Here is a 23,328-nt window from a genome sequence, read left to right as displayed (position 1 = left end):
AGAGAGCTTCATTGAACTTACAAGCATTGCAGACAGGCAGCCACGACAATGAGCCTTAATTGTTGTGCTTTACAGCATCTCATATTAACAAAGCAGCCTTCATTATCCAGTGTTGTATGACAGACCTGCAACTTATAGCAGTCAGTGAGCTTGGACATTGTGCAGTCCTGCTGCTTTTGCCCTGCTCTGGGGCTAGCAGCTAAAGCTGTTGCAACTTTGACATCAAGACCTAGCTGAGCCTGACCTAGGCTCAACTCTCTAGGGAGTTGAATAGCAGTAATTGGAACTAGAAACTGAAATTCCTGTATTGAACAGAGGAGAGACTTTGAGCAGATCACAGCAGACCTAGGTCTAAACTGCAGTGTTGTGATGCCTGATCTGAAATGCCACTCTGTTTACTGTGTGAAAGACTAATTAATAGAATGCAAGACTAGTTAGTTTCTGAGTCTTATGTACCTACATTGCAGTGCAGGATCCAGAGGATCGTGTTTTATTGATGGACAAGGAACTGTATTGATGTTAATTCACCATTGTTTCTGCACTCAGAAGCACACATGGTTTCCATTCCATGGATTCCAAACTTGGGTGCTCTTTCTGTACTATGCAGGGTGGATACTTTGGCCAAATCAGGAATACAAAAAAATCTTCTCAGAGGTTGAAAGATGCGTTATTGGACCATGATCTTGCCCTTCCACTGTGCCTGCTTATGGCTCAACAGAGAAATGGTGTGATCTTTCAAGAGGGAGGGGAAAAACATCTGAAGCTGGTGGGAAAACTGTATGATCAGGCAAGTAAAAACACTTGTATTTAAAAGAACCCCTCCTTTTCTTTGGTAACTACTAGTATATCAGCACAGTATGTAAGACTTCAGCACATAAATAAGGATGTATAAGAATTCAGCACAATGAATGTGAATATATAAGATTTTCAAAATTAGTTGCAGTGATCTCATTAAAATATATGGGTGTATTAAATATATTGACAAGTGACTTCTGAGTGAAAGATTAAAACATCCTTTGTCATAAAAAGCTAAGTTCTTAAGTCAGCTGTTATTTTCTTCTGATCTTACTTTGTTAGAGGAACTTTCTTCTTTCTTTAAAGCAGCTTGAGTTCTTTTGCTGCCTTAGGCAGTAGGAACTATTTTAATTCCATTCTGATAGAACACAATGCTCTTACAGTTCTGCTGGCTTTTGTTAGATTTTTTTTCTTTTTGTTAAATGTGCAGCTAGAGTTGAGTCAGTGTTGAGTGACAGAAGTATGGGGCATGGAAAAATCTCTTCCCCCGTGAGAAAAATCTTGCTGTAATATGTGTTGTTAACTTTATATGATGGGGGGGGGGGGGGGAGCAGCAAGCTTTCAAGCTCTCTGTAACTTCACTTTTGAACAAAATAATACTGTTTGCTAACTTTTTCTTTCACATGTAGTGCCATGACACCCTGGTACAATTTGGTGGGTTTTTAGCATCCAATCTAAGCACAGAGGATTACATTAAGCGAGTGCCTTCTATTGATGTTCTCTGTAATGAATTTCACACACCCCATGATGCTGCATTTTTCCTCTCAAGACCCATGTATGCACACCATATTTCAGTAAGTAGAACTCTTCTGTTTGCCTGTTAGTGCTGCTATATTACATGTTATCAATATGTGTTATGTTCCTGGTAGTTTAAGCTTGCTAAATAAAACTTGCAGAAGCTGTATGAGGAGAGGTAGAAGGAGCAGCTGTGAACTGCAGCAGGTTATCCTTTATCTTCATGGAAAATATGGCCCATGTGTCAGCTTTCACACAACTGACAGAAGTTGTAGCTAATGAAGTCATCTCCTCTGATGTGGGAGTTCTCTCCCTCCCCGTTCCCCCCAGTGTATAAGTTTCTCTGTGGATGTTACATATGGATTTTTTTCTGTGGAGGAGAATGTTGCAGCTGCCAAAAGGTGTGGTATCTCAGGAAGTGTCAGAAATAAACTTGTTCCCGCATCTAAGATGTTAAAATACCGAGAGCAGTTTTTACTTGGTGTAGTATAATGTGTTACTATAACAACAGGTAGCAGCATCTGTGAAGAAAGGTAAACCCATCCAATATGGGTGAATACTAAAAGTTCTGTATGATGATCTTCAGTGCTTTATGTACATAAATGACACTTCATGTGTGTAAAAGCTTGTTATATAGAAAGGTTTTTGAGAACTTAAATTACATTGTGTACAAAGATTACAAATTCTTCGGTTTTTTTTTTTTATCCACAGTCAAAGTATGATGAACTAAAAAAAGCTGAGAAGGGAAATAAACAGCAGCACAAAGTTCACAAATACATTACATCGTGTGAGCTGGTGATGGCTCCTGTCCATGATGCTGTGATTTCTCTGCACCTTCCCAAGGTTTGGGATGACATCAGTCCTCAGTTTTATGCTACGTTCTGGTCTTTGACAATGTATGACCTTGCCGTCCCACATAGTAGCTATGACAGAGAAGTCAATAAACTTAAAGTCCAGATGAAAGCCATAGATGACAATCAGGAAATGGTATGTTTATATAATTATGGTCCTCTTTACACTTTCTAACCTTGAAAGATTTTTTTTCTGTTGCGATATCTTATATTAAGGTCACTTAGGTCTTCTTAGGTTTTGTCAGCTGATTCATCCATTCTGGTTTGTCACATTCACGTAATTTGGATTGACTCTATTTTTTATAATTCCCGCATTAAAAGTACCAGTGACTTCACTAAGTGAAAATTACTGGAAAATCTCTGTTTCAGAAAGCAATCTTTGACACCTATACCTGCAGTTCGACCCTTTGCTTTTGTCTTAACTTCAGTCAGCCAGTGTTCATAAAATCAGTTGGTTACTAGAGCAGACCATTATTTAGTGAAGTAGAAAGCTTTTCAAGTATTCTTTAGCATGATTAGGAATTTAATTGCTCAATCTATAGCAAGTGTTAGTATAACACTAAGTAAGTTGCATTGACACTTTATAGCCTCCAAATAAAAAGAAAAAAGAAAAAGAACGTTGCACAGCTCTTCAGGACAAGCTCCTTGAAGAGGAGAAGAAGCAGTTGGAGCATGTGCAGCGGGTTCTACAGAGGCTGAAACTAGAGAAGGATAACTGGCTTCTGGCAAGTAAGTGTGTGTAGGGGAAACACTCTGTATGTTTTTGTAGTCATCACTGTTCCCAGAGCTAAAAGTTGAGCTTGCACTAATACTCTTCATGTTGATTTAAAATTTGTTCTCTTTCTGTGTTGAGGTCTGTTAGCAAGGTAAACTTTTAATGAGAATGTAATGTGTCTTTGCTGCAAATGCCGAGTAGTTGGTATTCAGGGAGATGTTCTGTTTGTTTCTTGCAATGTCAAGACCTTTTGAATATTGCGCTAATTTAGAAAATAAATAAGGGATTGACCAATTCAGTGGAAAGTTGTAATTGCAAGATGGCTTGCACTTATTTACTGCAGTTAGAATGCTGCTAAGGTAGGATAATTGCTACATTGCAAGAAATAGGCATGTAAACTCTCAGTGAGTGGTATGAGTTAACTTACTTTGAGTCCTGTGATTAGGAGCAATATGCCAGTATTTGGGTGGTAACATAAACTCTGTTCAAACGACAAGATAGTATTGTGCCAGCCTAACAGCACCACGAAATGAAACAGCATGCAAATGTTTCATATGGCAGATATGCAGGAGGCAGAACAAACTTTTCTCTGTAATGTTTCATATTGATTGTGAACTCTGCTAGTATGGTTAATCTGAAATGTTTTTTTCTGGTCAGTTTTCTTCTCTGGAAGAACTTTGTTTTAAGTCGAAGTAGTTGTTCGCCTGTCCCAAGGAGCCTAGCATAATCCAGTGGAAAAGCGTTTTATTGTCCGACTCATGTAAGATACACCCAACTGATTCAATGAAGAAACATTGACAGTTAAATCAAGGAAGTTTATTCCCTATAAATATTTAATGTATTGCCACAGACAGCTAATTAGCTACGTGAAATTACTGGTTGAAAAATTACTACCTGACTGAAGCTTGGTCTAGAGCCCACTGATAAATTTGTTTGTTTAAGGAAGCACCCAAAAGTGTGTAGGAAACTGTTTGTGTAGGTATGATCTGTATATAAACATGTACTCTTAATAATACAGGCATTTGTATGGTACAGGGAGTAGCTTAATGTTGGCTTTTGAGTGCTCAGACTTCAGCTGCAAAAAGTTTCCCAGCATTACATCCGGAGACAAACTTAACTTTTTCAGCAATTTCCCCATTGAAAGAAATTATCTGTAATTGTGTTATATGTGGAAATTGAACAGCGCATCCACTGTAGTAGTATTTTTATTTTTTTAAATTATTACTTTTTTTTAAAAAAAGACTCTCTAGATACTTTTGATAGAGTGCTTATATCATTAAGAGTAGGTTAATTTTTGGCAGAATAAATAGACTGATCATTTTAACAATTGGAAACTAGCTATTCTGACTGGCTTTACACTTTTGAAGTAAAACTTACACACTTGGTTAATCTATGAGCTGTGATTCTCTTGGGCTTTTTTTAGTGTCAAAGGCTTGTTATAACCTTTGAGGGGTAGATACTGAAATTAAATAAAATCAAGATAAAATTTTTAGTTAAGTAAAAGCTGACAGTCCTTTCTTGAACAAACTTTATTCCATGAGCATCACAGAATTGAAGCAAGTAAATCCTGGGTCTTATGACTTGGGCCCTGCAGCCTGTGCAAGAATCCCAGTGCAGAAACACCAGCTGCCCTCCTGATGATTGTGACTGTTCTTCCTCTGAAGGCATCCCTTTGCATTCTTGAGTTCAGTGCTTTCATCCACGTTTGTTTTCTTCCTACCTTCCTTTTGTGCTGTACATACCTCCCAGCTTGTTTTTATGCTCCTTGTTAACTGGGCAAGGCCTGCCATGGGACCAGTTTGGGTATGTGTTTGGCTGTTGTGTTGACCAACCAGTGGCTGGTCATACGGAACAGGTAACTGTTGAGCATACAATGCAGTGTGCAGTTCTGTACTCAGTGGTAGAATGAAACCTCCACAAAATGTGTGTATTGGGATTGTGGTTTACCAAAGACTGTTCCTCTATTTAAATTCCTATAATTGTTTGGTTGATTGGAAAAATCATTGTGAAGGGATTGTATACAGCCAGCATGTTCTTCCATTTCTAAGGAAACCAAGCTGAAAGTCAGCCCCATCTAGAAAGAATACAAGTATTCTAGAGAAATAGCAGAAGGTGTTCCTTTCACTGATAGGCAGAATATGAGCAGTTGGATAAGTTCGCCAAAGTTTTTTTCTGAGCCCGTTTCCCTCCCCGCATTGTGTAATAGAAGAAATTGCCCAATAAAAAATAAAGATTTGCTACAACCACCCTCCTGCCCTCCCTCCCATCCTCAAAGTTACGCTTATTTTGACTTTTTCTGAGCAGTGCCAAAGATAGTCTGGAATACAAGTGGCCTAATGTACAAACTCAAGAACATGGATGTGTGATACAGAACTTCTTGGGAAGAAAGTAGTTGAGTGTTAGCCCATTAACTTTCTTCTTTTTCTTTTTTCTCTCAACTTCTTTGTTTTTGAAGAGTCTACCAAAAATGAGACTATCACAAAGTTTTTGCAGTTATGTATATTTCCTCGATGCATTTTTTCGGCAATCGATGCAGTTTATTGTGCTCACTTTGTAGAACTGGTGCATCAGCAGAAAACACCCAACTTTTCCACGCTTCTCTGCTATGACAGAGTAAGTAGCTAGAACTGTGCGTGTGTATGTACTTTATTATGGGCATGCAAAACTAATATCCCACCACCTTCCAAAAGAGGTAAACAAATTAATTACCTATGTTTAATTCTAGAATCTGTGACAATCAAAGTTCCATTTTGTACTTCAGATTGTACAAACCAAGTTTTCCTAGAGCTTCCTGGTGTTTATTTTAAAGAAGTTTTAGTTTTGGCTTATGCTGCTAATGAGACTAGAGTTTCAGAGTGAGGCCATTGCCAGTCATAGGAGTTGCTTTCAGGTTTTGCAGCCTTCCAGTGGTCTGGATTTCTACAGCCACCTCTACCCCTCCATTTTAGCTGTGTGCTCCCTACTGCTCTGGTATCAACTCCCTTATACTTGCCCCCCCACAAGCAGTGTCCGTAGGACCCTTCTGGCCCTGGCAAATGGCACCATAGACAGTGGACTAACTTGTCTCAGTGCTGAGGTGTGGGAAGGGACTCCCATGGAGTACTTTTGATACCAGTAGCAGCCTGACTTTCTGGGTCAAAGAGGCGGCATTTGTTCACACCGCTGTCACTGTTCATATAGCCATTCTTTTCCTCCTGTGGAGGGAAAAGGTGGAGAACATAGAAGAATCTTGCAGTATCCGTTCAGCTCCAACAGTACCAGCTGACTGTACTGCTCTGGGGTGTCAGAACCATTCTGCCACTTACTGCTGTAAGGAGTCAGATTATTAGTGCATCATCTGTACAGTTATAACAGATTTGACTATGAGCTTTGATTAAAAGGATGTGTATGGGGCTGTATTGTAAAAAATTATGGTGAAGATTGTTTCCGTACGAACATTCACTTAAGATTGTCTGGTTTCCTTTGAGATGAGACATTTGAAGTAGGTATTTGCTTTGATTTCATGGGTTCAAAAGAGCATTCTTACTGAAATATCTAGTCCATGTTCTAGGTGACAAAAGTAGGCAACTGCATGAGCCTACCTGATGAACCTGTGCAGGCCAGGAAAAAAAGGCTTTCACATCGGCTTGGCTAGGTTTTTACTTCTGCCTGTTTAAATAAATTATTCATTGGCATATAACTCTTCTGTTTTCAAATTAAGACACACTTCAACTATGGAAAACTGTGTGTCAGCAGCAGCTATATGCAGTGCTTAGGTTCTGGGCTAAGTATGAAGGACCAGCAGTTAGGTAATGAAGTCTTGAAAACAAACTGATAATATTTTATGAGAGATCTTGATATTTAGAAACCAGCTTAACGGTCATCTACATCAGAGGGGTTTGAATTTCTTGTTGGTTCTTGTTCCTTTTGCAATTCAGTAAAGTCATTGTAACTTTTTATTACTGCTGTTCACAGGTTTTCTCTGATATTATATATACAGTTGCAAGTTGCACTGAAAATGAAGCTAGTAGATATGGCAGGTTCTTATGCTGTATGCTGGAGACTGTGACTAGATGGCACAGTGACAGAGTCATATATGAAAAGGTATGTCAAATTATTAAAATGAGTTTGCTCATGAGAACATGTAACGGCCACTTGGGTTATTCAGCCCAATAAAAATGGATTTAGTGAAATCATTGGATTTAAGAGCACTGTGATTTAATTTTTCTGATGGCATAATCTTAGAATTGAGTTTCTGTAATTCATGTAGTTTTAATAACAGTAGTTTTGTGTAGTGTCAAAAATATAGTGGCTAAAAAAAAATCTTATATTTCTGATTTTCTCATAGCTTGTCTTGAAGATAATTTAGGGAGTATATAGAAACTCATAATACTACTTGCAAAAGCTAATTAAATTATGAATAATCTTTTATCTCTCAATTAAGATTTCCATATAAATAAGCTTTTAAAAAAAATCTGTGCAAGTCTTGTAAAGTGTGATTGTGTCTTAGTCTTTAGCAGAATCAGTGAAAAAGTGCTTCAGTTATCATATTAACTTTTGTAGAATGATTGGTTTTATGCTTCCTGAAAAAGACACATTTTTTTTCTTTTGTTTCTTTTATGTATATGTAGGAATGTGGCAACTATCCAGGCTTCCTAACTATATTACGGGCAACTGGATTTGATGGTGGAAATAAAGCTGATCAATTGGATTATGAGAATTTCAGACATGTGGTACACAAATGGCACTATAAGTTAACTAAGGTAAATAAAGATGCTGAAAAATGTATGTTTTTTGGAAGGTTTAATAAAAAACCCAACTTCATTAGATTTCATTTGTGTTCTAGGCTTCTGTGCACTGCCTTGAAACAGGTGAATATACACATATCAGAAATATCCTGATTGTGCTGACCAAAATCCTTCCGTGGTATCCAAAAGTGCTGAACCTGGGCCAAGCCTTGGAAAGAAGAGTACATAAGATCTGTCAGGAAGAGAAAGAGAAGAGACCTGATCTATATGCATTGGCTATGGGGTAACAACACCTTACTTTAAGAAAGTGGTTAAAAGTGGATCATGAAAGGCTTCTAAAGACTTGGAACTGTTACAATCCTAACATTTGATTTTTGCCTTATCACAGAAGATTTCGCTATCCTGCATCTCAGGGCTGGCAGTGTGAATGAAAACGTTCATTTTGTGCTGGATGATCGCTAATTTCCTTTACAAGACTCTAGTAAAACACTTTAAATAGTAAAGATTTCCACTCACAAGAGCACAGCTTAATTTTAGAGAAATAGTATAGTAGCAAGTAGATAGGAGGGAGTGCGAAATGAAGAAAGCCAAGGGCTGTTGATGCAAGAACACTTAGATTTTGGACGTTTATACGATTCTAAAGTGCCAAACTAAAATGCTTAGTTATGTTTTGCATCTTTCTGTGACGAATGCAGAATCATCCACTTGTGCTTGAGGGGCAATTCAGGTTGCCCTAACAGTTTTAAGTTTTGTCAGTAGGCTGTTTCTTCTGTGTGTTTGGCAGGTGTGTGTATGTGTGGTTGTGGTGAAGAGGGTGTGGAGGTAGGGCTTCTTTTGTGTCTAGTGGCTTGTTGCTTTGCTTTGGTTTTTTTTTCTTTTGAGCTCATCGATAAAGGGGAAAGAAAATGCGTATCAGTTGGGAAAAACTGTGAAATAAATAACAGATGAACTGTTAGATTAGATCCTCGTTTAAATTCAACCCATGTTTTGCTTTATGTTTGTGCATATTTAACAATCTGTGCGACTTGCAGCTATTCTGGGCAGTTGAAAAGTAGGAAGCCTTTCATGATACCTGAAAATGAATTCCATCACAAAGACCCACCTGCCAGGAATGCTGTAGCTGCAACAGTACAAAATGGGCCAGGTGGTGCTGGGATGCCTACATCTCTCACACTAAATACAGTTAGACTGGAAGAAGGCACTACTGAGGAGACTGGTAAACAAACTTATGATTATTATTTATTTATTTATTTTTAAAGTAGAATTTTTCTGACGTGATAGGCTACTCTCTCAAAATCTGGCTCATTAAACTGAAAGGAAAAAATCTAAATGCTATGCTCAGTAGGGTCAGTGTGTGTTCCTTATTTTTAGTTGGTTTTGGGAGAGGGTGTTCTGCATGTAATTTACCTATTTGAACTGTTAGCTACACCTGATCTTATGTGAATATGCTTGGGTACCTGTTTTATGGTAACCAGTAGGATGTATATTAAGTTGTTGAAATAAAGCTGTTATCTTTTTTTTTTTTAAAAAAACAGAGAAACTGAAGGAGAAGTCTCAGGGTGTGGTAAAAGTTATTAATAAAGCTGTCAATGCTACACCGAAGGTGACAACAAGCAATGGAAACAGTGCTTCTAATAGGTGAGAAAAACTACTCTTTGATATTCTCTATTTTCTTCCTTCCAAACCATAGAATCATACTTGAAATTGACCTGCCTTTTCTTCTTTACTTTCATGTTCCATATACATAGTTTCCATTTCTGCAGAGTTTAATAAATCAGATTTTCTTCCAAAACACACAGCTGTACTGATCTGACACTGTTGTTAAATGCATTCTGCTTTAGCTACATAAAGATAAAACAAATGAGAATGTTTGCTTGTTGCTGTCCTGATAGAGACAGCAAATCTGACAGTTACTGCTTCAGGAGGTTCTATCAAACCATCAGAAGTAGAACTTCTGTGATAAAACTATAGCTGGTTTTGTACGCGTACTAATTGGCCTTTTTATTTTTGACGCAGCAAAATTATTAAAGAGAAAGATGATAAAGAAAAAAGTGGGAAGGAAAAAGATAAAGAAAAGAAAGACAAGACTCCAGCTGCCGTTCCAGAGATGAAGGCACTTGGGAAGGATGGGAAAGATAAACCAAAGGAAGAACGGGCAAATAAAGATGATAAGGCAAGAGAGATCAAGGAGAAAACACCAAAATCTGACAAAGAGAAGGAAAAAGTCAAGAAAGAAGAAAAAGCTTCAAAGGAAGAAAAGTCCAAGACGGTTGTTACCATTGTTGAGTCCAAGTCAACTGCAGAAAAGGAGCGAGAAAAGGAGCCGTCCAGAGAAAGAGATGTAGCGAAGGAAATGAAATCCAAGGAAAATGCTAAAGGAGGAGAAAAGATGCCAGTAGCTGGGTCCTTGAAGTCACCTGTTCCCCGATCAGAAACATCAGAATCTGAAAGGGGTAAGTTTGCATGTTTTAATTTCTGTTCTTGTCTAGAAAAAGAGAACGTATCACTGGAAGATCACTGACTGTCCAAAAATTCTAGAGATGGTGAGAAAGAATTGCTACCTAATAGCTAGCATTTTGGCACTGGCTTTTAAATAGTTTTTCATGCCTAAAGTAGGTAGTCAGTATGTCTCCAAAAGGCGAACTCTGTGAATGTGTGAACTTCATGTCTTTGCTGAATGCTCATTTTCATAAAGCCTATAGTTTTTTAGTATAAGTCTAAATGTTCTTTTGTTAAAATGTATAACTGTGGCCTTGCAAATTTTGCAAAAATTTAACGCAAAAGCCTCAAATGTACTGCGAGGGTTTCATCATAACCTTTGAATTGAAAGAAAACGGGGGACATGGAACATGTAGGCCTTCGTGTCCTTAAGAAGGACACAGCAAGCTTTATTAGCTCCTTATATTAGGGGTTAACAAATCCTTAGTGTTGATATTTGAAGTTATAATCTGAAGCTGATGTTGAGTTTTTTACTTGCACTGCTTAAGGCAAACCAAGTAAAGGAGGGTTGTAATGGTTTTCATTGGGTTTGCCTTTTCAGAGTCTTCGTAGCAACTCTGAAATTCAGAAACAGGCATATAAAATGGAAGTCTGAAACGAGCGTAATTTTGCAGAAGTTTGTTCACATTATGCTTTTCCTGCAAACTTTCATAAAGAGGGTCAAGGCACACTTGGTAACTCCTAGATAGCTTAAGAAAAACAAATTTTACATAGTGGTAAAACTTTAGAATTCTAGCTTAAATTATTTTGGTACTTCAGCAAGCTGTATTATTAGATTATCCTGTTTTAAATATGTGTTAATAATGCTATTGTTCTTTTCTTTCCTCAGAACAAAAACGCCGCAAAGTTGATACACATTCTTCTCCATCACATTCCTCAACAGTAAAGGTTAGTATAGCCTGAGGAAGGCAGCGCCCATGTTAGGCTCACAAGTTTGGGATGCCAATGTTCGACTTCCTTCAAGTTTTGTGCCAAGTATACACTGGAGCCACTGGAGGTTTTATGTTGCATTAGAAAATGCATTCCTTTTCTTTATTGGTGGACTGTCTTTTTTTTCTATAAAAGTATTTTTAATTAACCAAAATAATGCTTCAAGGACCTAGCACAAATTTTGTAAATAGTGTTTGGAAATGGCAAGAAAATTTTTACACAGAAGTGCCTCATTGTTTTAAGCAGTCAGTTTTTTTGGAGTGCAATGGTAGCTACAAGCAAATGAGTCTTTCCAGCAGAGTGGAGCATATTTTTCTGCACTTCTATTGAAGAATCTATAGCACTGAAGATTCCTGGATGATACGGGATGTACGATACCTCTGAATTCATCAGGCTTCTTGATGAGCATCATACCGATATGTGCCTTCTAAGGAGGAGTCTTGAAAGGAGTTCCATTTTAAAGTCTCCTTGGTGATCAGTTCTCCTGTAGTTGTGTATATTCAGTGCGCATGCAGCTTCTGTTGTACCTTCCCTTCGAGGTTTGTTTATTTCCAATGGGTTCCCACCATGTTGAGCCCTGCGTTACGATAAAACCAGATGTGGCAACCAAGCCTACTACCCAGCAAAGAGAAACCCCAAGCATTCAAGCGCAGCACAAAACCATGGGCGTAGCCTACTTGAAGACTCAGGGTAGCCATTCCTTGCTCCATATTTATTTTATTTCTAAACCATCTATGTTCATGGAATCTTTGAATTTGCAGTACGTTGAACGTTTAAAACTGTAAGTTACTAATACTTCATCAAGAGCACTGTGATGGATTATGTGGGCCTTTAAACTTCACCATCTTACCAACTTTAGAACAAGCTTTTCTTTTTTCTGTTTGTGTTTTGTGTTTGTTTTTTTTTTTAAAGAGTACATGCTTTTCTATGTAAGATTTACTTGAAAGATTTAGGCTAATTTTGCAGAACTCAAATAGCTGTTACTAGTTTTGAGGAAGCAGGTGACAGTGATAACTAGTCAAAATGACAAAGTTTTTCTTGCCTGTTTTTTGTAAATGGCAATGTAAAGTTATTCTAGTGTGACTTCTACCACATTTAACTGAAAGTGGAGAAGGTACAGGTTTAAAAACACTTTAAACTGGATTCACCTGTGGTATTTAGTTACAACTTTTTTCTTCACATTTTGTCTTGGTGGGAGAGTTTTTTCACTGGTTTGTGAATGAGATATAAACACATTTTGTAGTTTACTTAATAATGGGGTCTAGAGAATAGATATGTCTGTCTCTTTTTTCCTTTTTTTTTTTCCTTTCTTTTTATAAAACATTTCCGTTCCCAGCTTTATTCAGTATACAGTATTAACATAAGGTTTATTCCAGAAGGAGTAGCTGTTTTTGTTTCAAGCGTATGGCCATGCTTCCCAAAGTTCCTCTGGTTTCTGAAAACTATTCCAGCTTACGTGTCATCTCCATTCATTTTCTACAGGACAACCTCAACGAACTCAAGGACTCTTCAGCAAAGGTTTGAATCTTTTAGACACCACCGAAGTTTACTTTCATGTTTTGTTGCAGAGAGAAATTAAATTTTGGTCTTGTAGCAAACCCCATCAGAAAATTCAAATTCCATTCCTGTAAATGCTAGTGTAGGACAGGGATTTTTTGAGTGTGCTATATATAGAACCTCTGTGCAGGAGAGAGGGATAGTTTTGTGGAAGCAATGTAATGAAAATCCCATGGATTTACCATTCTGGCAATATTTTAGAGACTTTATGGGTCAAGGTCTTTTCTGGTCCTCTCTGAAACTTCTAAATTTATAGAAATCTCCTTATGATTAAGCCATTTATTTGGCTGAAGAGGTAATAGAATAGTTAAAATAGTTCTTAGAGTAGTTAGTTCTTTTTCTGATACCAATTAAAAAACAGCAGTTATTTAAAACAAAAAATATTTGGGACCTATCTCTGGGATATCAGTACTCTTTCCCCTTACTACTGTTGTGTTCATGTTTTAGTGCTATAGTACTATATTTCTAAGCATCACAGGCAACCTCCTAAATGATCAACTTTCTGTTTGCTTCCTGTAAATGCGCTTCAGATTCAGTATCTTATGAGAACACATTCTAAATAATGCTTACAGGAGTTCATAGAATCATAGCATACTGGGTTGGAAGGGACCTCAAGGATATTCTGGTCCAACCTTCCTCAGCAGAAGCGCCATCTCGACAAGATGGCCTAGCACCCTGTCCAGCTGAACCTTAGAAGTGTCCAATGCTGGGGAATCCACCACTTCCCTGGGGAGACGATTCCAATGGCTGATTGTTCTCATTGTGAAAAATTTTCCTCTTGTGTCCAGTTGGAATCTCCCCAGGAGTAACTTGTACCCATCATCCCGTGTCTTTTCCATGTTACCCCTTGTAAAAAGGGAGCCTCCATCTTCTTTGTAGCCACCCTTTAAATGCTGGAGTAAGGCCTCCCCTAAGCTGCCTTTTCTCAAGGCTGAACAAACCCAGTTCTCTCAGCCTTTCCTCACATGGCAGGCTGCCCAGCCCTTTGATCCTCTTTGTGGCCCTTCTCCGGACCCTCTCCAGCCTGTCCACATCTGGTTTTTTGCATAGTGGGGACCAAAACTGAACATGATATTCCAGGTGTGGCCTGACAAACACTGAGTAGAGTGGGATATGAGTTGAATGACATTTTGGAATATTGTATTTTAGACAGATTCTGCAGCTATTCTGCTGCCTTTTTAAAAACTCAAACACTTGCATAGTATCAGTCACAAATACTGTAAACTTGCTAATATATTAGAGTATGTGGCTAATAGGAAACGGATCAAATCTTCTGAAGTTGCTATTTAGATCTTTGATTACACAGTCAGTATCAATGTGTAACTAAATAGCACAACTGTTTATCACTTGGAAAATGCTGACTGTTTGGACTTTCTGGATAACTTCTGTGGGTTTATCTAGGATAATTTATATTCACTAAATGTAAAAATGCACAATGGATTATCACTTCCTATTCTATATTTACACTGCTGTTATACTTGTAGCTCTCTTCATATTAACAAAGTGTTCAGAACACTTCATATGTTTCGATTCAAAATAGCTCTGATTTTACAACGTGTGCTTGCTGATGGGTTTTTTAGTTGAATTTGCCAGTAATAAACATACCTACTTATAGGGAAAGTAATATAGGAAGCATCCTTTGATTCTTAGTTGATGAAATTATAGTGTCTACAGATTGAATCTGTAACTTTCAAAAAAAATTTATAAATCATTGTTATGATATCTAGTATATTTAAGTTTTTTGAAATTAGAAAACTATAATATTTGCCTTGAGCTCACATCTATCTGATGTGTGGTATCTGGTAGTCTATAAACTCACTTTTCCCTCCCTTACTGTATTAGTCAAGGTTCAACTGGTTAATTGAAATGTCACTTAAGTTTTCATTACTTAAGCTAAATTTTTATTTAAAATTATTTAATTATTAACACATTGATCTGGTAACCAAGCAGACAGTGGAGCTATTTGTAATAAAATTGTCAACAAACAGCTTTATTTTTCTAGTCAATTTGGAAAGTTAAATTTTAGAATTAACTATAATGTGTTTGTATAGATTTAGCTGGAAGTGTGTTGCAGTTGTGTGACTTTTTTTCATGGATTTATTGTTTGTTAAGTGTTCAGGGGATGGGAGTATCCAACCCTTTCCTTCCTCTTCAAAACGTTCTTTTCTGTTCTTTCTCACTTAATGAACTAATTTTCATTCTTCAGTGCCATTCTGAAAGACTTAAGGCACTAGTTGACAATGTTGCCTATACATGGTGTAAGACAAGTTAAGTGCTCTTTACTGCCATGTGCCTGTTTGGGGAAAGGATGGGGTATTCAGAAGCTTGTAAGATTTAAGAGTTCGGCTTCTACTGAAAAAAGTAGTCTAGTGCTGCTGTGTGCTTACAGGCTTTCTTTATTCCTGACACTGCCCAATTTCTGGGGTCAGACCATTGAAATGTTGGTTTACGTTGCCGGTTATAAAATAAAGGGCGCCAGACTTGAGTTAGGTTTGTGTTTATTCTTGCTTTGGCCTTTGCCCAAGTTACACAACATACAACAGTGCCCAAAATTTGATGTGGTTTCAGTTAGCAGCATTTTTTTATAAGCAAGCTGATAAAGCCTGATGAGCTAAATCCAGCCTCTTCTTGTAAAGAGGAGTGGGAGGGATGCACTTTTCCAAAACTCTGCATTGGGATGGTAGAAGAGCAGTGGCATCTGTTGTGAACAACCATGTGAACTTAAACGGAATAGGAGAAAGCAGAGCTATGTGTTCGCTTTCTCGCATGGAAAGCATCTCTGGGAGACAATGGAATGGTGCTGCGTAGAAAAAAAATATATTTGCAAGTCACTGTTAAAAGTTGACAGCAAAAATGGAAGCAAGGATAACTTCAGTTGTGGAATGGCAATGTAGGAAATGGAATAAGAAAAGAGAGGAAAAAGAGCAGAAAGGAAAGTATCTAGTGAAAGGTTCAGTCTCTGGCGTAGGAGGATAATAAAAATCCAGTTAGGTAATAAAAGGAAGAGAGACCCAACATTGTCAGTGTGAGTTTTAACATGGGACCAGTAACATCAAGTTTTGGTAAGTTAAATGTTTACCAGAACTGGAGGAGGACAGGGTTAATTTAAAGAAAAGAATAAAATTATTTGAAACAATATTTGGTTTGGTCAAGTGAATTCTAGATTGGCCTAAACTAATCTCCCACTTACCTCTTTTTTTTTTTTTTTTTGTGTCCTGTTAAGTAAGATGTCTCAGTAAAAAGAAATGCAGAGAACATTTTAATTAAAAGGTACTATTTTTTTCCCAAATAAAATTGATAGTTTATGGAACTGCAGAAAGATTATACTGATTTAAATCTGAGTGTTGCTGTAACTTAAATATATAAAATGCTAAGGAAATTTAAAATGTGCTCTTCCTGGTATTTTATGAAAAATATTTCTTAGAAAGATCTAACTATGCAACTGTATAAAAAGAATTAGTTACTGTAATGCATTGGTATTTATATAATACATGCGCTGCCTTTTTTATATACACACACACGAAGAGTAGCATTTAAATTTTGTCAAGTGTTACACTTGACATTACGGTGACTTATTTTCTCTTCTCCTCCCCTGCAACCCCAGTTTATGTTAAAAATATTCAGCTTTGTGAAACTAGTATGTTTTACAGAATGTATCAAAATTTGTTACTCCACTTGCTTTTCTAACCATCTAGAACACATTACAGATCAAAACCAGTTCTTTTCTACGTTTCACTGCTTTTATAATTTGAAATTTAGGCTTAAGTTCTGTATTCTAGATGAAAAACCACATTATTCAAAATATTGTCTTAAATACTTTGTGGATTAAGATTATTCTTTTAAAATAAACTAGAACCTATTTATGCAGCTCAATTCCATTCATTCATTCCAGGCAAGATTGCAAGTGTTAACTCATTCCAGGAATCTGCATATCCTGTTTCAGTAGTACTGCTGTCTGGTGTGTTTTGAGGTATCAAACAGTAGTGGTGAACGTTATGCGTATTTAATATGTTTCAGTTAAGAGAAAGTGTGATTGAATTTCCCATGTTGAGAAAACAAAGCTATAGGTTAAATTTGACAAGTTTGCAAGTGTCTTCAGTCACTACTTTTTTGGCTAGTAAAGTATTAATGCTTAATTTTGCTCTTTGAACTAGATCTGTTATGTTAGAGTAAGACTTTTTATTTGCACATCTAGGAATACATATTAATATTTGGTGATATTGCCTTAATTTAACAGCACTACATTAACCACACTACTCCAACACTGTCCAAGAGTAAGGAGAGAGAAGTGGACAAGAAAGATTTGGACAAGTCAAGGGAAAGATCCAGAGAGAGAGAGAAGAAAGATGAAAAGGACAGGAAAGATCGAAAAAGGGTTGGTGAAATTTTTATGAACTAGTTTAGAAAGTTGGTATATACTTGGAAAGCTTTCTGTTCAAAGTCCTTGCAGTAATAATTGGTTGTACAGCCTATCCAAGCAGAAGTGATCCATATCAGGGTTGGTTTTCTTCTGTTCTGTTACTTTTTCAAAGGTTGGTTTACAGTAATGTATTCAAAACTTTTCCCCTTGAAAACCAATCTCAAGAAACTTCACACAAGATGTGATAACTCAGTTAACGTTTTAAGTATTCAACAGTTAGTTCTCCAAAGTAACATTTTAAGCGGGTGCTACTTCAGGAGTATGTTTTAATCTGCTAACATCTGCATAATTGTATTTGGTGCCAGGATCATTCAAACAGTGACCGAGAGGTACCACAGGATTCAACTAAACGACGCAAAGAGGAAAATGGGACAAGTAGGTATTTTATTTTGGGTGTGTATATTAAGCTTTCACTTGCTGTGAATTACAACTTTCTGTTGTGTTTTTAGCTGGTTCTTCTAAGCATAGCAAAAGTGAAAGTCCTTCTGATTCCCCTCGCTTAAATGAAAAGGAGAAAGAGAAGAACAAATCGAAATCTTCAGGAAAAGAGAAAGGTGATTCAATTAAAGCAGAAAAGATGGAGAAGAGCTCCTCTGGTAGCAAAAAGGTAAAATAAGCTATTCTCATTTTGTTTATTTGATTTTTTTTTTTTTGGGGGGTGGGGGTGGTGACAGAACAAGCTGATTCTTTTTTCCTAAAGTTTATTGCTGCTTTATGGCCTAAATTAAAAAGATACGCTGTGATGTGCAGGAAAACACTTCTGGAAATTCTGGCATCTTGTGGCTCTAAATATTTCAGCAGTTGCTCTTGGCAGGATAAATTGGAGGAACGGTTCATTTTGACAGTAGCCAGGAAAATTCAGAAATTATTCTAGATCATTCAAAACCTAAAGTATATTTGCAGACTGGTTTGGTGAGCAAATAAGCGAAAGCAGTGTTCATTTACATATAAACTAGTCTGCTTGTATTCAGATTTTCAAGTCCATGTGTCAGCACAGCTGGTTATTTTGTACAAACAGGTAAGTATGTTGTAGTCCTATTTGTAAAACACCAACTAATAGTTCTCAGTTGTTGTAATTCTTTAGTGACAGCGGTTGTCATAGAACTGTGAGACATAGGTAGCATAATCTTGAAAATCACAGGAGTTTATAACTCTCGTTCTGACTGATTTTTTTTTTTTTTAAGCTGTGGCCACTTACAACTTTAAATATGTATAATCCTTCTAAGCAGGCTGTACACTGTGTACTGTAATAAGCTATTTCCCATATATGTATTTTTAAAAGGAATCCAGGCATGATAAAGAAAAAACAGAAAAGAAAGAAAAACGAGACAGTACTGGAGGGAAAGAAGAAAAGAAACAATATCCTTTTTTTACACATTAAGATTTCAGAAAAATACAGAAAATAAGCTTTGTTTTATTTTACATAGTAAAATATATTTTTGTCCTTAACGTTGAGTCTACTCATAAATCTTCAGACAAGCACAGATAATGAAGATTGTTCCAGTCAAGGTAAAAAATTTTGTGATTTACTCTTTGTCTCCTGTGGCTCCTTTTGATTGGTAAAGGATATACAACCAGAACAGCCTGAGTGTGAAGGGGCTGAAATTACCCAGGGTGGGTTTGGGTGTTCTTTGGTTGGTTTGGGGGCTGGTTGGGGTTGTGTGGTGGTGTGTTTTTTTTTTAATTCCATCCCAGGGGAAAAATTTCCCCATCGTCTATACAGATTGTACAGATGCTCAGCTTTTTTTTGCCTGAAAGGATAAGAAAAGGCGAGGCAGAATCAGCAGTGTTTGGTGTAGTTGCATGTTTGACGCTTTTTCTAAGAAAGTTGCCATGCAAAACCAAAGGTGGATCCATGTGATCCTGATAGTCATTAGTCTTGATAATCTACCTGTTAATTAACAGTATCTTGTCTCATATGTTGGAAACTGAAGTTTTGTATCCTCTTCTTGTTTTATCTTTAACAAAAGCACTGGCTTTTAAACCGAATTGCTATATAGTGCAGTAAGTCAGTTCATCTGCTTAATCTTTTATCTGGTCAGATTTGAGGAAGAAGCCAAAGGAAAACTTTCGCACAGAGGCATTGACTATTTGCAGAAAGAAAAGAAACTTCAGAGTATTTTGAGTTACCCATATTCAGACTGGAACTTTTAGAAAAATAAATTGTTCTTTTAAGCTGACAGTGTTCTGAATTTATTTTTTTTTCAGACCTATGCAAATATGCGGAGACTTAAACCTCGTTTTAGGGGTATGAGGGTGGCCTTTTCTCTCCTCTCTGACCTGGCCATTTTAAGAGTCTCGGCATGTTTCCTTCTCGGTAATTTGAGAAGGAAAGTGCCCCAGTGAACTTAAAATTAGTTCACCTGACCTACCCAACTTGAGTCACACACTGCTACCAATCTTTCTACATAAAGCAGTGGAAAATTGTATATTTTAAAAAGTGTGGATGCGTTGGGTAAACAGGAAAATAACTGGTAGTATTCAACAAATATAAAAGAATATGGCTTCTCTCTCTTTTCACAAATGTCCAAGTGCTTTATAATTCTTATGTTTGTTCTCTATTTAGAATTGATGATGTTTCCTGAAAACTTTTTAGATTGTGTGAGCACTCAAAGTGAACATGAGCAGAAAAGAAGTAGAAACAGGTTTTTTTATTCAGTTGCATATTTTTCATGGTTTGAGATTATTTGCTTTCATAAAATAATACTGTTTTAACTACTGAACAAGATTTAGGCAGGCAGAGTTTTCCTTTTTATCAGACAAACTCATACTGTTACAGAGAGGGGGGAAGCAATTTTAAAAGTTCAAGTCCTCCTTTGTCTCAGATTTTGCAGAAGGATTGATGAGGCTGAAAATGTGTCTTGTTTTCATGACTGTCTTGGCTGGTCTGGAAGGTGATGCTACCTTTCACAAACACAATTTGTTGTGAATTCAATTTAAAGATATGGGGGACAGGAGGGAATCTTTTTACTGTGAGGGTGGTCAGAAACTATAACAGTTTGCCCAGAGAGGTGGCGGAGCTGCCGTCCTTAGGGTGTTCAAAAGCTAACTTGGCAGGCCGCAGCCCTGTGCAACCTGCTGTAGTTAATTCTGCATTTTGAGCAAGGCTGTTGGACTGGACGGTCTTCAGAGGTCCCTTCCAACCCCATCGTTTTTGAAATTTAATTATATGGGTATCATGTTTGAGAACACTTAAGGTGTTATATGGCAAAACTTACTGGAGAGATTTATTGGCTGCTTGTAGTGGTTGTACTTGCTTTAGGTGTCAGAGGAAGACCATGACATAGTCCCAAGTTCTTCTCTTTGTCTCTAAAACAACCAGAGACCAAATCTGAAAGCTCTAAATGCTTTGCCATTGGGAATTTTTTTCCAGGAGGCCTAGGGATTATAGGATGGCTTATATAACGCTTGCAGAAGAGTGTTTTGGTGAGGGTCCAACAAAAGGAACCAAAACCAAAGTTTGAATTCCGAAATATTCCAGTCATCCAGAAATGTCTTCTGAAACAAGTCTCTGCGTTTGGCTTGTGGCCTCGAGGAGTGAAGAGGGGTTTACTGGAAAAAGGGTCTCGAGTTTAATTTGGTGACGTTCCTCGTTCAGCCGCTGAAGCTGATGGCGAATGTGTGGAGGGGTTCTGGGTAAAAAGCTCGTGCTGATACCCTGTGCTCTTCGGAGGGTCTTGGTAGAAAGAAGGATAGGCGTTCAGGTTATTGCTTCTTAATACGATTTCTTTTTGCTTTATCTTCTTGAAATAATAGAATATTCTTGTGTGAATGGCTTCCAAATGGAAAGTTATGAGCACTCTTTGGGGGGGGGGGGGGGGAACCAACACACCAAAACCTGGAATTTTTTTGATGCTTTGGTCCTTCAGAGCCATTATTGTCTGATCACTGTGGGTGGATCCCCTTTTTTTTAACCATTTCCTTAAATGTTACTTTTGAAAAAAGGCAGTCTTGATAGATGAAGTTCATTACTGAGGACTTGCAGCTTCTTTAATAATAAAATGTAAAGTTTTATCTTGACCAGCAAGTCAATATTAAGTGAGGATTGTCGTCAATTAAAAAAAGCACAACTGTGTTTATGACTACATCGTGATTCCAGCAACGAGAGCTTACATAAATGTCAGTTACACAGTGAAATTCACGTCCGGCTATGTCATGGGCTAAACCAGAGCATTTGGCATCAAATACTGACAACACCCCATCATTTGCATAGTGAAATATTAAAAAAAGGGGTTTTTTTTTAATAGCAACACAGTTGTGGAATCTAATCTTGTGCTCCTGTTTTTTAAGTCTTTTATAACATTCTTCCTAATGTACAATGTCTGACTGCATTTATTTCTTGCCTAATTTAGAGATAGTAACATTTTGAGGGGGTGGTACTTCTAAAAGAGTTCTTACCTTCACAAGTGACTACTCATTTCTTTACTTGTATCTTCAGATTAATGTTTCACTACTTAAAATGCAGTGCTACATTAATATAGTTCTTGCTGTGGATTAAACTAGAGTTAGGGAATGAATGACTGATGAAAACAGTTGTATTTTCCCTCTCATTCATTGAATTGTGAATGGAATAAAATGCGAAGTTGTGTGATCAGTATTCATTTGAACAATAACTAATGCCAGTTATGTGTGCCTTTGCTGCAGGTGAGATTGAAATAGGAAGATATCCAGCTGTGACCAGAAATGTATTTTCCAGAGTATAGATTGCACAGAAATTTGTGAATGAAGAGGACCCATCTGCATCTCCTTAAATTATTCAGTTCTCTGCTTTATTTCCCCATGCTGAGGATTTAATTGTTGAGTTGTACATTACTGTATTTTAACTTGTTGCTTAGTTTCTTACACATTTATTTTCAGTACCTGGCTGAAAGTGTTACCTATTCCATATTTTAGCACAATGTGCTGCAAACAAACAGTTGCCATAGTGCAAATGAGGTTTCATGTGTACAGAGTTCCACTTTAGGTTGTCGAAAATACTGCCTGAGTTTAGTAATTCTTTCAATCTGAAATGCATTCTTTTAGGTGTTTGAAAACCACGAATAAACAGTTATTGAACCTTTTTGGATTTACCTCATTTAAACTCAGTTTTTATTTATTACTTGGCCTGTTTTTAATATCGGTGACTAAAAAAAAAAAGTCAAGTGGGAGCACTGTTTTCATGCAATGCTTAGGGATTATTTGTATATTATGTGTACAACGTTGACTTGTTTAAAGAAACAAGGAATGAACCCTGTCCCTTCCATCCCAACCTAAACCTGTGCGCAGTTGTCCCTTGCCACACCTTTTGTTTGTCATGTTGTTTTTAGATTGATTGGAAATGCTCTCTTCAAAACTGAAATAAATTAAGTTTCAATTACAGCTACAGGAGCTTTGTATTGCTGAACTTTAGTCTGAAAAGTTTCACAATGACATTTTTAAAAAAAAAAAAAAGAATTTTTTTATCTGCTGAATTCTACCAGTGTAACCTTTTTTCTAAATAAACAATAGTTTTCTCAATGGGTCGTAACTCATTCTGTGTGTGGTCACTTTATTGCTTTATGTATGGTGAAAATTGGCTAGGAGTGGGAATTGTGGGAGGGTTTCTGCCTTCGCCTGCGAGCGCCCGGTGCCCGCCTGCTGATGAGATGCAAAGGGTTAGCGCCGTAGTGCGGCGCCTGCTGTCCAGCGGCAGACGCGTTACACTGCTCCTCAGGGTTTGCCTTCCTGCGTTCAGTCAAGTTTACCTCTTTCCCTTGAGGCATTTGTCCCTCATCCAAAGCTTATTGAAATCTCTGGCACCTTCCCCCCCCCCGCCCCATTTCTTAATTTAGTCAAATTAGGCTGACTTAGAGTGTCTTGAAAATGTCTTAGTTTAGTTTAGTTTGACCAGTGTAGGTGAATGCCTGACAAAAAGGGGGGGGTCTCTGCCTGGCTCTGACACAGCACGGGTGGTCACTTCGGTGAGGCCAAGGTCTCAGATGCTCACGTGGGGCAGAAGTCTTCAGGTCACATTCATGACTGATTTCCATCCCCCATGCCCCCAAAGGTATAGATTTCCTTCCATAAAAATGATCGCTAGTGTGTTTAAACTAGAAAACGTGGGTTGTGAAAGAATATCCA

General features: G+C 37.4%; 1 protein-coding gene across 3 annotated transcripts in view; it reads left to right on the top strand.

The window, feature by feature from the left end:
• Nucleotides 1-22,739, top strand: part of THOC2 (THO complex subunit 2) — a 55,820-nt gene extending 33,081 nt beyond the window's left edge. For 2 of the 3 annotated variants that reach the window (XM_075107166.1, XM_075107165.1), the window contains 19 exons: nt 608-787; nt 1,425-1,589; nt 2,242-2,517; nt 2,969-3,110; nt 5,552-5,709; nt 7,051-7,179; nt 7,707-7,838; nt 7,922-8,106; nt 8,855-9,039; nt 9,359-9,461; nt 9,840-10,276; nt 11,152-11,210; nt 12,735-12,770; nt 17,047-17,184; nt 17,535-17,604; nt 17,679-17,836; nt 18,512-18,588; nt 18,691-18,738; nt 21,874-22,739. In XM_075107166.1, the coding sequence (XP_074963267.1) occupies nt 608-787; nt 1,425-1,589; nt 2,242-2,517; nt 2,969-3,110; nt 5,552-5,709; nt 7,051-7,179; nt 7,707-7,838; nt 7,922-8,106; nt 8,855-9,039; nt 9,359-9,461; nt 9,840-10,276; nt 11,152-11,210; nt 12,735-12,770; nt 17,047-17,184; nt 17,535-17,604; nt 17,679-17,836; nt 18,512-18,588; nt 18,691-18,718 (2,658 nt within the window). In that variant the 3' untranslated portion in view covers nt 18,719-18,738; nt 21,874-22,739. Of the gene's footprint in view, nt 1-607; nt 788-1,424; nt 1,590-2,241; nt 2,518-2,968; nt 3,111-5,551; nt 5,710-7,050; nt 7,180-7,706; nt 7,839-7,921; nt 8,107-8,854; nt 9,040-9,358; nt 9,462-9,839; nt 10,277-11,151; nt 11,943-12,734; nt 12,771-17,046; nt 17,185-17,534; nt 17,605-17,678; nt 17,837-18,511; nt 18,589-18,690; nt 18,739-21,873 lie in introns of those variants that run through there. The other variant, XR_012662760.1, reaches the window with a different exon arrangement.
• The last annotated feature ends 589 nt before the right edge of the window (nt 22,740-23,328 follow it).

This window comes from Phalacrocorax aristotelis, chromosome 11 (genome assembly GCF_949628215.1).
Source record: "Phalacrocorax aristotelis chromosome 11, bGulAri2.1, whole genome shotgun sequence".
Taxonomy (NCBI): domain Eukaryota; kingdom Metazoa; phylum Chordata; class Aves; order Suliformes; family Phalacrocoracidae; genus Phalacrocorax; species Phalacrocorax aristotelis.
Note: the sequence above shows the minus strand (reverse complement) of the source record. Positions and strands in the feature narration are given on the sequence as shown.